At 59.0% G+C, this 12,642-nt stretch overlaps 4 protein-coding genes across 4 annotated transcripts; 2 read left to right on the top strand and 2 right to left on the bottom strand.

The window, feature by feature from the left end:
• Window positions 1–79: 79 nt before the first annotated feature.
• On the top strand, window positions 80–2,402 carry GMORB2_6423 (uncharacterized protein; the record flags this gene model as incomplete). Its single annotated transcript, XM_035468393.1, has 4 exons — window positions 80–98; window positions 485–886; window positions 1,019–1,249; window positions 1,552–2,402. The coding sequence occupies 4 exons, from the start codon at window positions 80–82 to the stop codon at window positions 2,400–2,402; spliced, it is 1,503 nt and encodes a 500-aa protein (XP_035322374.1).
• Window positions 2,403–3,098: 696 nt separating this feature from the next.
• On the top strand, window positions 3,099–5,481 carry GMORB2_6422 (Conserved hypothetical, protein; the record flags this gene model as incomplete). The annotated part of the gene is made up of 3 exons (XM_035468392.1): window positions 3,099–3,251; window positions 3,301–3,649; window positions 3,710–5,481. 3 exons carry the CDS (start codon window positions 3,099–3,101, stop codon window positions 5,479–5,481), a joined length of 2,274 nt encoding a protein of 757 aa, XP_035322373.1.
• A 285-nt stretch (window positions 5,482–5,766) lies between these two features.
• Window positions 5,767–7,432, bottom strand: GMORB2_6421 (protein of unknown function (DUF3425); the record flags this gene model as incomplete). Its single annotated transcript, XM_035468391.1, has 4 exons — window positions 5,767–6,633; window positions 6,773–6,780; window positions 6,845–7,054; window positions 7,255–7,432. 4 exons carry the CDS (start codon window positions 7,430–7,432, stop codon window positions 5,767–5,769), a joined length of 1,263 nt encoding a protein of 420 aa, XP_035322372.1.
• Window positions 7,433–8,362: 930 nt separating this feature from the next.
• On the bottom strand, window positions 8,363–12,160 carry GMORB2_6420 (nuclear pore complex protein Nup93; the record flags this gene model as incomplete). The annotated part of the gene is made up of 2 exons (XM_035468390.1): window positions 8,363–8,683; window positions 8,870–12,160. The coding sequence occupies 2 exons, from the start codon at window positions 12,158–12,160 to the stop codon at window positions 8,363–8,365; spliced, it is 3,612 nt and encodes a 1,203-aa protein (XP_035322371.1).
• Between the last annotated feature and the right edge of the window lie 482 nt (window positions 12,161–12,642).

Genomic DNA, 12,642 nt, shown 5'->3' with positions numbered 1-12,642 from the left:
TTTCTCAATCGTCACTGAACAATACACCGTATTTACTCGAGACTTTATAGTGTTCCACACTATCTTTTTGAAGCTTGACATGTCAAGGGTGGTGGCTTGTATGATATTCTGATTGACTGGTCACTCTATTGAACTCTCATTGTTATTACTGAATTCTCTACTTTTTACTTGGGTTACTCCGAATCGTGGTCAAGCCGACGCTACGCTATTGCATCATGCCACCCATCGAGATACCGGGGTATTATTTTGGTGAGGGTTTTTTTTTTCTAAAATTTCTTCTTCTTTTTTTTATAGGCATGCGAAGACTGGAGTATAGACGTGATGAGAGAGGACAAGACTAAGAAAAATGAAGGACAAAGATAAAAGTACCAAAGAAAAAAAAAGGACCAAAATAAAGAGGATAAAAAAAAAGAGAGAGGACAGGAAAAGACTAACGATTGAAAAGACTCTCAAAAAAATAAATACTTCAAAATCGAAAAATCAGGCACAGCTACACCATCAGCATGGTCCACCAGCGCAGTGAAACGTCGCAAGACGGAGGACTCCGCCCTGAAGGAGCAGGAGGACAGACGAGCTCTGCTGAGACGGCACGTCCGGCGGAATGTCAACCTGGCGGATGAGACGTGCGTCCCTCCCAGCCTGCTGGGGAGGGAGCTGGGCATGGGCGTGGGCATGGGCATGGGCATGGGCAAGAGCATGAGCATGAGCGGCGGTGGCGTGGGCAGCTGGAGCGACGTCGTGAGCGCGGCGGCCTGGGCCGACGGTCTCGTTCACAGGGGTCACGTCAGGTGGTCACCCGGGGTGGATGCGCATCCGCCCGGGGTGGGGAACCTGTCGTGTCTATGGGTCGGGGAGGTCGGACCTGGTACGGGGGTGGTCTTTGCTCGTGAGTTCTCTTTACACATCTGTTGCCCGGGGGGGGGGGGGGGGGGGGGGGAGGAGAGGAAGAAAAGAAAGAAAAAAAAACCTTATGTGTGTGTGTGTGTGTTGTCAATAATATGCTAACTTCCCAGCTTAGCCGATCATGAAGAGACGTCACCGCTCACTTGCCCCGTTCCCCTGGATCAGGATGGAAACATCGACGTCCACGGCACTAGGCTGCCGTTCCGGTACGCCGACCGCGTGAGGTGTCCGCAGATGTCGGGCGTGGAGTACCACTCTGCCTCGAGGGGGGTGCTTCTCACGTCGAGGGCGCCGCGGGCCCATGTCGGGCTGTCCCTTCTCAAGCCGTTTGGAGACGACGTCGAGTGTGTGCCGCCTTGGATGATGGAAGGCATGTTTCCTCTCTCTCTCTCTCTTTCGATCGAACACACACACACACACACACACACACACACATTCACACTCTCGCTCACACTCATTCACACTCTCGCTCACACTCATTCACACTCTCGCTCACACTTACTCACGCTCTCTCACTCACACTTACTCATGCTCTCACTCACACACACTCGCATCCTCACTCACTTACTCACTCACCCACCCACCCACTCATTTATCATCATCATTTCAGCTTGTGTCCTGCTAACCTGCATATCTAACTTCACCCAGACCACCCCTACCAATATCTTTCCACCCGCTCCAACCGTAGAGACACAGTGGTAAACGGGTGCGCTGCGGCACCCTCCCCGTCCAACCTCCTGTGCGTGCTGGCCACCAACTCCGGCGTCGTGAGCGTATCGCTGGACGGGAGTATGTCATCCGTAGGATCCGCCGTGGCGGCAGCAGCGCCTGAGCAGGCGCTGCCCAAGGAGATCCTCGACGTCGACTTCCAGAACCCAAATGTCGTCTTTGCCGGCGGCCGCTCCCCGAGGATATGGATGGCCGACCTGCGCAGCCCAGACAACCAGTGGGCGTCCGTCAGGCACGCCAGCTCCGTGGCCCGTCTTCGCGCCGTGGGGGCGAACCAGATCGTCGCCTGCGGACCCAGGAATGCCATGGCCCTCTACGATGTGCGCTTCGTCTCACGGCGGCAGCAGCGGCAGCAGCAGCAGGATAGACCACTGGTCGAGTTCCCCGAGTATCGCAACGAGGCACAGATACACGTCGGCTTCGACGTCTGGCCTCCGGGGCAGCAGAGCGGCGCCGGCGCTGGCGGGGTACCCCCCGTCGCTGCGGCGGCGCACGAGGACGGCTCGGTGGCTCTGTACTCGCTCTCCTCGGGGAGGAGGCTGCCCTGCAGGGCCCTGCGGGATACCGTGAACCGTCTGCGCGAGCCCGCGCGACCGGCGAGGTACGGCGGGGGACGCCCGTCGGCGCCGGCTGGGAGGAACAGGCTGGTCGGGCCGGTCAAGGCGCTTCGCTTCGCAGAGATGTCGTCTGATGGGTCGCCTAGCCTGTGGGTCGGCCAGGGGCCCAGCGTGGACAAGTATACCTTTGGACGGGGGGAGGATGACGAATGATGGATCTGACCGACTCTGGCTGGCACCTGCCTGTGTCTCTGCATTCCCCGTGACGCATCTCTGGCGAGCGTCTTGTTCTTACTTCATCGTTCTCGGATGGGCTTGTACCACAGGTAACCTAGCACCATGCCCAAGATTGTTTCAGACCGGATTGTTGCTACCATCTAATACGTCGCTGACAGAGTGTACCTGTATGAAGTGCTCGCAAGGCTCGGGAACATTGGTGATATGCTGTATCATACTCCGCACCTACTCGTACAGTAAAAATTACCGAACCACACTCTCTATGTGACCAAGGATCACTACTCGTATATATCAGCAGAGCCACATCGCTCCTGTTGCTTGGGATGCAGTCAATGATGGCAATTGTATTGGAGACTTTTGCGCTTCGGGCAGAAACATCTCGGCTCCCTGCTCTTTGCTTATGACTTTGATGATTAGAGAGAGAGATGACTACAAGTCTATCCACGTGAGCGTGAAGGACTGGTAGTCAAGGTATAAAAATCATCCATCTGCCGTCAGGCTTCCTTCTCCAGGCTCGTCCTCTGCACGCCCTCATACGAACCTGCATCGCGAGATCGCTACGAGGACGGCAGCCCCCGTTTAGCCAGAACACCAACCCGTCCGTGAAACGCGGGAGGGGCGCTTATTTTCTACTCGTTGTTCCATCCATTTGCTCTGCTCCCCTGTACCATCATGTCTTCGTACGAAGATCTTCAGCGTCGGATAGAGCAGCTCACACGCGAAAATGACCGTATTCAGCGCGAAAATGACCAGCTCCAGCGCGAAACTGAAAACACAACGCTCGAGGAATATCTACGAGCCTGTCATGACCTTGTCCTGACAAACGTTGTCCTCAAGACTAACAAGTACCTTACCACAAGGACACCCGCAATAGGTCCCAAAGGAAAGCATTGCCCATGGCGACTCACACCGTGGGGCGACAGCTTTCTTCGATACCCAAAAGGCCATGTTACAGATGCTCTCCGACACCGTGCCCAAGAACGCACGCCTTTTCGAGGATGTGAGCGCATTGAGGGCCATCGGCGGCCGGGTAGCCGATATGCCTGTCAACAAAGAATCCAGGCTTGCCGTGATCGACAGTACTTGCGTCGGGCAACCGGTACGCGTCATTATGCACAGCCTCAAGAACTACGCGGACCAACAAGGCCGTCATACGTATCCGGACGTCTTCTTCCAGACAGATGCCAGCGATCTTCGGGACGAGGAAGACACGTCCAACAAAGGTACGATTGACTGATGGTGTATCTGTCATGGGTGAGAAGCCGCTAACAATGCCGTGGTAGATGTCATGGCTGGGGTAGTGCGCGACGAGGAACTGTTGACAGACCAGATCTGCGCGTACCGTGTTTCTGGAGATTCTACGGAAATTGCATACGTGGTCGAGTACAAGGCACCTCACAAGCTGCACACACAGCACCTTGAAAAAGGACTACGGGAGATGGACATTTACGATCAAGTCGTCAACAAGCCGACAGTGCCCACCGAGGAACCGGCCAAGTTCCAACACTACGCCGAGCTGCTTGCAAGCGCAGCCGTAACCCAGGCGTACCACTGCATGCTGGAATCAGGTCTCGAGTTTGGCTACATCACCAACGGCGATGCAGTCATCTTCCTGAAGATCGACTGGACGAATACGACCGAGCTATTCTACCACCTTGCTCTATCTTCGCTCGAGGTCGAGGCCGATGAAGACCCCATCTATGCTAACACGGTGGCTCAGGTTCTGGCATTCACTCTTCTTGCCTTTGATAGCGGGCAGCACAGCGATGACGAACGGAATGCGGCGGTCAAGGCAAGCCGAAAGTGGGAGGTTGGGTCTGACTACATCCTGGACGAGATCTCTCGCGAAGAGCTCAGGAGAGAGGAGGCAGCTGGCCCGAGCACCCTGCCGCGTCGTAGGCGTCGCCTCTCTCCCAGCAGAGCTGACTGGAAGCCAAGGCCCGTGAAGAAGGTGAGGAGAGGCCCGGACGAGGTCGTACACCGGCCCGTCACTCGGTCTCGTACCAGGTGCGGTGGAGATGATGACGGTGGTGGACGGGAGACTGATGGGGATCACGACCGTGACCGTGGCTCCGGGGGAGGTTCCCATGGCGGAGGCTTCAGCGGCGGAGCAGAGGTGAGGGACGGCACTTGGAACTCTGGTTCAGGAGAGCAGGGTTCATCTGCGTCCAAATCGGGAAGAGGAGGTGCTGGAAATCCCGGAGGCAGCAGGACAAGGCATTCCAGCGCCAGAGACGACGCCGGCGACGGCGCCGGCGACGACTTGGAAGAAAGGGACTCGAACGGACGATGCAAGAACCCTAAGCCATACTGCACACCGTCCTGCCTCCTATCTCTGATCAATGGCTGGCCGCTGGACAGCAAATGCCCCAATGTCAGGCTGCACGCGAGATCCTCGGATGACGGAGAGCATCCTGTCTCGTATGCGGAATGGATGGTACTCCTCCAGAAGCAGCTCTCCCAGAGCGTGGTGAAGGGTCTGGTAAACCTCCGAAAGCAGGGCGGGTGCGGGGTCCTGTTCCAGAACACGCTGCTGGAGTACGGCTACAGCTTCGTAGCCAAGGGGACCACCGTGAGCCGCATACCAGCGCTGCAGAAGGAAGAGGCCGTCTATCGCAAGCTCGAGGCGCTGCAGGGACGACACGTGCCTGTCTGTCTCGGGCGGCTCGGCCTCCGACCGCTGGAGATGACGGTATTCTACGACATCGGCGTGGGCATCGTCTACTTTCTCCTCATGTCGTACGGAGGCACCAAGCTCGAGATTCCTTCCAAACCTGCTGCACGGAAATCCATCGGCAGCTCCGTCGCCAGGATCGCCGACCGCATGCATTCCCTCGGGGTTGCCCATGGTGATATCCGGCTGCCAAACGTGCTGCAAGGTCCCGGCGGCAGATGGACCATTGTCGACTTTGACCAGGCATCCATCCTCCCGACGGCGCCCAGCAGTCCCGTGATGGCCACCCCCCCCCCCCCCCCCCCCCCCCCCAGCAAGCGCAGGCGGCTCATGGACGATGCAGAGGAGCTATCACATCCGGACCTATCCTCGAGGCGATAATGCATCGCCGCGAGGCTAGTGAGGATATCGCTAACGCGAATAGTCTGTTCACACTGGATTGCGGCCGGCCGATTTCTCAGAGCTAACACGATCAGCCGACACTTTTCTTCTTCTTCCTCTTCTCTTTGTTCTTCATCAAAGAATGTCATCGAACCATCAGGACATCGCGAGCGAAGCAGGCAAGATGGGGCCTATGCAGTCTGAACAAGTTTTCTTGAGATACCGCTGTAATAGAAAGAATACCCTATAATTACGACGGGAAATCCTAACCTGACCTGAGCATCCTCAACCTCTGCCCTTTGCGCCCTTGAGGGAATAATCAATCTTGCAGGTCCCCAGCAGCGAGGGAAACGCCCTGATGAACGGTTCGCCGAGCGACCAATTCTCGTGATCACGCAGGTGCGTCTCGAAGACGGGGTTGATGACAAGGTCGTCAGCCCCGCCCTCGGCGCCGCCCTCGCTGCCGTCGTCACGATCTCGGGAGGAAGCAGATCTCTGCAGGAGCGTGTCCGTCTCCTCGTATGGCCAGTTGAGACGGATGGTGGTGGTGAAGGGCACGAAGAAGTCGTCGAAGCGGTGCATACTGCCGGCGTCGCCGCCGGCGTCGCCGCCGTATGTGCGGACGAGCATGTCCCGCATAGCCGGAAAGGGCAGGTGATCTATCCAAGCGGGGTGGGGGTGGGCGAGCTGCGCGGGTCCGGGACGCATCCACCAGGGCAGGCGGAGGTAGCTGTCCCGGGTGGGCGCGATCTGCCACCGGACGACGAGGAACATGACGTACAGGACGGCGACGCGCTCCGGCAGGGTCGAGATGTCGGGGAAGGTGGACAGGATGTCGGTCAGCACGCGCGAGACGGGGTGGCTGCGGGCGCCCTCGGACGCGCGGACGAGCGACGACACGCACGGGTACTCGGGACCCACGACGTCGCGCGCCGGCATGCCGTCCGCCCAGCGGCGGCGGCGCTCGCTGAGGAAGTCGAGCAGTAGGGAGTCGAGGGGGCACGTCGGCCCGCAGTTGCTCACGGGGCGGGCGTGCAGCGAGGCGGCCGGGTCGTCCGCCGCCCCGCCCTGGCTCGGACGGCGGAGGAGGAAGCCGAGGCCGGGCCGCTCCTCGGACCCCACGGCATCCGTGTCGCGTCGCCGCTCGACACTCTGGGGGTGGGGGGGTCCCGGCAAGGCCATGATACTGCCGCCCCCGGTCGTCAATGTACTTGACGGGACGGTCGGAGCTTGCCCCGGCGTATAATTGTCGGTTGCTGTGTGGCCAAAGAGGGTTAAAAAAAGAACGGACCGAGTAAGCTTGATGATTAGATGAAAAAAAAAAAAGAAAGGGTATATATATATATATATATGATCTGCTCACAATATGTCCCGATAATTCGTTGAATATCTCCCATCATGACGGAGAGACGACTCTTGATGTCGGCATTCTCCCTCTCCACGGCCTCCTTGGCCCTCTTCATGGCGAGGAAGTCCTGGTAGGTATCCTGACTGGTCAGCTCGGCGATCTGGCATTGGAGCATCTCGATCTGAGCCTTTGTGCGTCTTCGATTGTTGCGCTGTGCTTCGCGGTCTTATTATTTATGTATATGGTATATTATGTATATGCCAATGTCGCCATGTCAGAAATCTGTCTTGTTTCATCTTCTCTCTCTCATTATTGTTTTTTTTTTTTCTTTAATTTTTTTTTCGACTTTGTTTTTCAATCTTCTTCATTTTTGCCCCCCTTTGCTGTCACTCCGATATTCAATGGGGTTTGGGGTCTGTACTTACCGTTCTCTCGCTTCTTGGCCAGCTGCTCGGGCGTCAGTCTGGCCACGCCTCGTTCCATCGACGTCGTCGTCCCGTACGCCCTCTTCCTTTTTCTGCCTTGCTGTACACCGTCATCATGGATCACGGTGTCGGCAGCGGTGGGTAACTCTGCCCCGTCGCTGACGGAGTCTGTGCCCATTGCTCGTTGTCGTATCGGAAAGGTCCCCCGCTTCTTCCACTCCGAGAACCGGGAGTTGCTTCCCGGGACCCTCTTTTGGGTCTTTCTTTTCTTCTTTTCTTTCGTCGTTCTTTCTTCTTTCTTACTTTCCTTCTTCTTTTTATAATCTTTCTTTCCCCTTCTTTTCTCTTGCGTATCCTTGGCTTCTTCTCTACCCGTGAATCCCCGCCGTGATCGTCCGCGGGGCTTTCTCAGAGAGATACGAGTAGAGAGGAGTGCAGAATGCCGCGTCTTTTTTTTTTGTTGGGTTTGCTTGTTCTTTATCGTTATGGCAGTAAGTACTGTACTGTAGCTCAAGACGTCAATGTTATCGAGTGGAGTGGAGTGTCGTACTGATAGAGGCCAGCGTTGAATCTTGAATAGGGGAGAGATAGGCTAACCATCGGGATGAGAAAGAATAACGAGGAGGGAGGGAATAACTACAACTACAGATTATAGGGAAGGATAATATAAAATAAAAAGGGGGTTGTTGTTGTTGTTGTTGGCATATGGCCATCCGGTCTCCTGGCGGAAATAAACTTGAATGAAATTAAAAACCAGACGTCTGTCGCATAAGAAGTCACAGTACAAGTTGCCACGACAAGCGACGACGACAAGTGACGGGTGTGTTGGTTCGACAGGGATCAGCTGAGCCCCCATGTCACGGAATCCATTATCCGGAACATTCAAGAGGATTTCTATACTCGAACAATTAATGTACTCCTTGATACAAACAAAATTATCCTTCTCTCATCTCACTTCTTCTTCTTCTTCCTCTTTTGTCTTCCTCTTCTCATGACGGCGAAGGGAGAATCGTAAAAAAAAAAAGAAAAAAGGAAAAAAGATGCGTCTTCTTCCTCTTCATCATCGACATAGAAACCCCCCCCCCCCATATTTCCTCTCCAACAGCATCTACTCTGCTGTCGCTCTGGCCAGGGCCTCATGCAGGTGTGGCGGGAACCTGTACCTCAGCTGGCTCGTGTAGGTCGTGAGGTCGAGGGCCATCTGTCTGAGCTGATCCGCCATCATTCGTCTGGTGCCCTCGTTGCCGCTGAACTGGCCGTCGCTCAGCTGGGCCCTTTGCCGTGTGCAGCTCACGATGGTCCACAGCAGCAGGTTGGGCACATTGATGGATACAGGCTGCGGTAGGCCGGAGAACTTGGCTGCGTAGGCGCGGATCATGCTCGCGTCGCCACCTGCATCCAAGGGAAGGATCTCGAGACCGCGCATTCTCTGTGTGAGAGAGAGAGAGTGTGTGTTAGCAAATTCATATCGTATTCAAGCAGCCGGGGGTTCGGGGTTGGGGTTGGGGTCGGGAGTCGATCTCAGAAGAGGGAGGACAGAAAGGAAACTAGAGGGAAGCGAAAGAAGGGAAGAGAGAGATGAAGTGCAAGTAAAAAGAGCGGAGAAGAAGCTTACGTCTAGACATTGGGCCCACTGTCCAGCCTCGACGAGACTCTTGATGCTGCTCATCTCGAGAAGCACCCTGCAAGCAACCTTTGTCTGGTCCTCGATGCGGCTGTAGAACATGGCGTCGCGCTCGTACATGGCCATCATGGTCTGGGCGAGCTCGACCGGGTCGTCTATGGACGCCAGGCTCAGGCTGCTGCCGCCGGCGTTCCCTGCTGCCGCTGCGGCGGCGGGGTTGCCGGCAAGCTGACGGGGCTTGACGGGCATGAGGCGCATGGGGTCCTCCCCGATCTCGAGGGAGATGGCCTCGCTGAGGGAGCGGCTGACGATGGAGACGACGGTGTCGTACTCCCCGGCGAGGTGGTACAGCAGGACCGAGTCGGTCGTCCGGCCGTTCTCGTCGGCGAAGCTGGCGGCCTGGAGGGTGACGGTCTTGACGAAGTCGTCCTCGTCGTCGAGGCCGATGAGCCGGCCGCGCTCCTCGATGACGCCGCGGATGCGCCGCCCGTCGGGCCGGATGTCGCCGATGAGCTTGCTGAACTCGCGCGTCTCGAGCACCAGCTCGCGCAGGGCCTCGTGGCACAGGCCGCCGTGTCGACGCCCCGCCTCGCCTCCCAGGTCGCGGTTCAGGCAGATGAGCGTCAGGTAGTCGACAGCCGACACCACGTCGGCCGCGCGGAAGTCGCGCGTGTAGTAGCCGATCATCCGGCCAAAGTTTATCTGCGGCTGGCTCTTGGTGCTGTAGCTGCGCAGGTCGTTGGAATCGGATGACGCGTCGCTCGGCCGCAGGAGACCGTAGTACGTCAGCGCCAGACCGAAGTGCACCGCGTCCACGTAGGAGAAGGCGTACAGGTACGACACGGCGTCCTCGAACAGGCCCGACAGCACCTGCAGGTAGAAGAACATGCCGAAGCTGCCGTTGCCGCCGCCGCCGCCGCCGCCGCCGCCGCCGCCGCCACCGCTGCCGCCGCCGCTGCCGCCGCCGCCGCCGGCGTTGCTGTTTCCAGAGCCGCTGCCGTCGTCGCCGTTCGATCGGGGGAAGTGCTTGAGCCCGATCTCGCGGATGCTCGACTGCAGCTCGGCCAACCCGTACGACTCGCCCGCCATCTCGACGGTGCGGTCGCCCTCGCGCGCCAGGTTGAACTGCAGCCAGATCCAGTCGTTGATGTCCGTCTTGAGGCCCTCGAGGTTGCGGTTGCTCAGCTCCACCCGGCCGATGACCTTGTAGCAGGCCATGCGGTAGGGGTCCACCTGGCCCGCCGACGACGTGCTGCGGAAGCGCGACACGTACTCGCTCGTGCACCGGTCCAGCAGCTTCCTGTTAGTCAGGCGCCGGTCCTCGCTCGCGGCGTAGTTGTTGAGGTACGTCGGGAAGCTGCGGTCGACGCTCTTGAAGTGCGACAGGTTGTCGTTGACGTACTGCGCCGCCTCGCTCACGTTGCCCGACCGCAGCAGGTAGAAGGTCGTGGCCCAGATGACCTCGCCGTCCGTCATGGTGGTCACCTCGATGCCGTCGGGCACCAGGTCCTTCCGGGCCGCCCGCAGGCGGATGTAGGCCTTGATCTTGCTCGTCACGTCCGGCAGGCCGCCCAGCTTGGCCTCGTGCGGGTGCTTGGCGATGAGCGACTCGACCTCGCGCAGGAACTGCCTCTCGAGGAACCGGTTGGCCCCCGACAGGATCCGCCGCTTCATCTCGAGGGCGTTTTGCGAGTTGGCGTTGTCGTCGAGGTACAAGGACGCGTACTGGCGCTCCCTGGCCGTCGCGCCGTTGAGCGTCGTCTCCGCGTCGGGGTCCTCGCCCACGATGTCGATCATGGCCAGGTACGCCTCGTGCACGTGCACGGCGTGGGGCTCGTTGGACCTCTTCTCTACCTCGGCTAGCTCCGAGAGGATGGGGTACGGCCGGCCGGTCAGACGCGCTGCGTTGAGGGTGCGCACCTTCTCGGCGAGCTTGGCCTGCCTGTCGCGCAGCACCCTGTCGTCGGCGCCGGCTCCACGTCGGCCGGTCTTGGCGCCGCCGTCGCCGCCCGAACGCTCGACATCGGCAAACTCGGTCTGGTGGGTGCCGATCCGGCTGGGCGTGCCGATGACGGACCGGGCCATGGACCTGCCAAACACGCTGCCGCGGGCGCCGGCCAGCCTGGCCGTGCTGCCAGCCTGGGCGGCCGTCTTGCTGCGGCGCGAGCGGCCAAAGGCGCCCTGGGACTCGCGGGCGGTGTGGCCGGGGGGGGACGAGTCGTCGCCGGCCGGGTTGATGCCGAAGTGCTGGTAGACGCGCTTGCGCTGGGCCTCCCACTCCATGGTGACGTTGTCCTCGAGGAAGTTGTCGAAGTCGCGGACCGATCGTTCGAGGCCGTCGGCAATCATGTTGAGCGTCGTCTTGGTCTGCAGGTTGGAGAGGTACGTCTCGACGTCGACCTCGCTGGGGGCGTACCCGGCGTGCGCTGCCGAGCGGTCGACGCGGGGGCCCTGGACGTCGATCAAGCCCAGGTCCGTCACGGCCGCGCGGGGGTCGACACCCGACGCGGCGAGGAGGTAGTGAGCCTTGCCGTCGAGAGGCTTCTCGCTCGGCTTGGACTGCAGCTTGCGCAGGCGGTGGCGCAGGTCACCCAGGCCCAGCTCCAGGCTCGGCAGGTCCGACATGCTGGCCTTGGACTCACCGGCCCTCTGACTCTTGGCCAGGAGGCTGTCAAAGTAGGCGCCCGCGGGCTGCTGGGCATCCGAGGTGCCGTTCTGAGGTCGCGATTCGAACAGGCTCCGGCCTGGCTGGGGTTGCTGGTAGCTGCCGCCGCCCTGGGGAGCGGTAGAAGCTAGCAGGCTGCCGCCGAAGAGCGAGGTGCCTCCGGGCGCAGGCTGCTGCTGCAGGTTGCCGCTGGTCGTGGCCGAAGATGGACCGCCTCCCAGGCCACCTCCCAGACCGCCAAAGAGGCCGCCGCCTCCGGACCCTTGCTGCTGCTGCTGCTGATTCTGCGCACCGCCGAAGAGACCACCGCCTCCGGATGAGGTTCCCTGGCTCTGCTGATTCTGACCGAAGAGGCCGCCGCCAGCCCCCGTCTGCTGCTGCTGCTGCCCAAACAGACCACCACCAGCGCCGGTCCCCTGCTGGGTCGCGTTCTGCTGTGTGCTCTGACCGAAGAGGCCTGAAGCGCCGGTGGCCGGCTGGGCCGTGCTGTTCTGCGGCTGGCTCTGGCTAAAGAGTCCGCCGCCGGTCGTCGCCGGCTTACTCTGTCCACCAAACAGGCTCGAGCCCCCGGCGGGAGCTGAGCTCTGTCCAAAGGTCGATCCCCCGAACAGAGACATGATGGGTCCTCCCTTGTTGGGGACGGCCGCCGCGCGCGTGATTGACGTCCGCTGATGTGTGATTGGGCGTGGGAGATGTTACGGGATAGGTCGTAGCCGGTTGTCCTGCTGCCTGGCGTGCAGATTGACGGGGTAGAGGGTCGTCTTGAAGGGGAGGGAAGAGGAGGAGGAGAAGAGATTATCAGAGCCGGACGCGTTCTGCATGCAGTAGTTTTGCTAGGCTTGAATAGTGAGTGACTTGCTAAGTTTAGTTGGGAGCTCTGGATAAGTTTCTCTGGTCTCCTCCAATGGAGCAACGTTGTCCCGCCCCGCAGAGAAAGAAGATCGGTATTAATAACTAACAGGTAATACATAATACACGGTAGGGTTGCCTCTCTAATAAGCAAGAGGAAGAAAGTCAGAAGTCAAGTCATATAACACACCAGGCCATCCATCATCGTGATTATCCTCTTTTTCTTTCATTTATTAATTCTTTCTTCTTC

This window comes from Geosmithia morbida, assembly GCF_012550715.1.
Source record: "Geosmithia morbida isolate 1262 chromosome Unknown scaffold_5, whole genome shotgun sequence".
Lineage (NCBI taxonomy): Eukaryota > Fungi > Ascomycota > Sordariomycetes > Hypocreales > Bionectriaceae > Geosmithia > Geosmithia morbida.
This window is presented reverse-complemented; position numbering and strand designations above follow the sequence as displayed.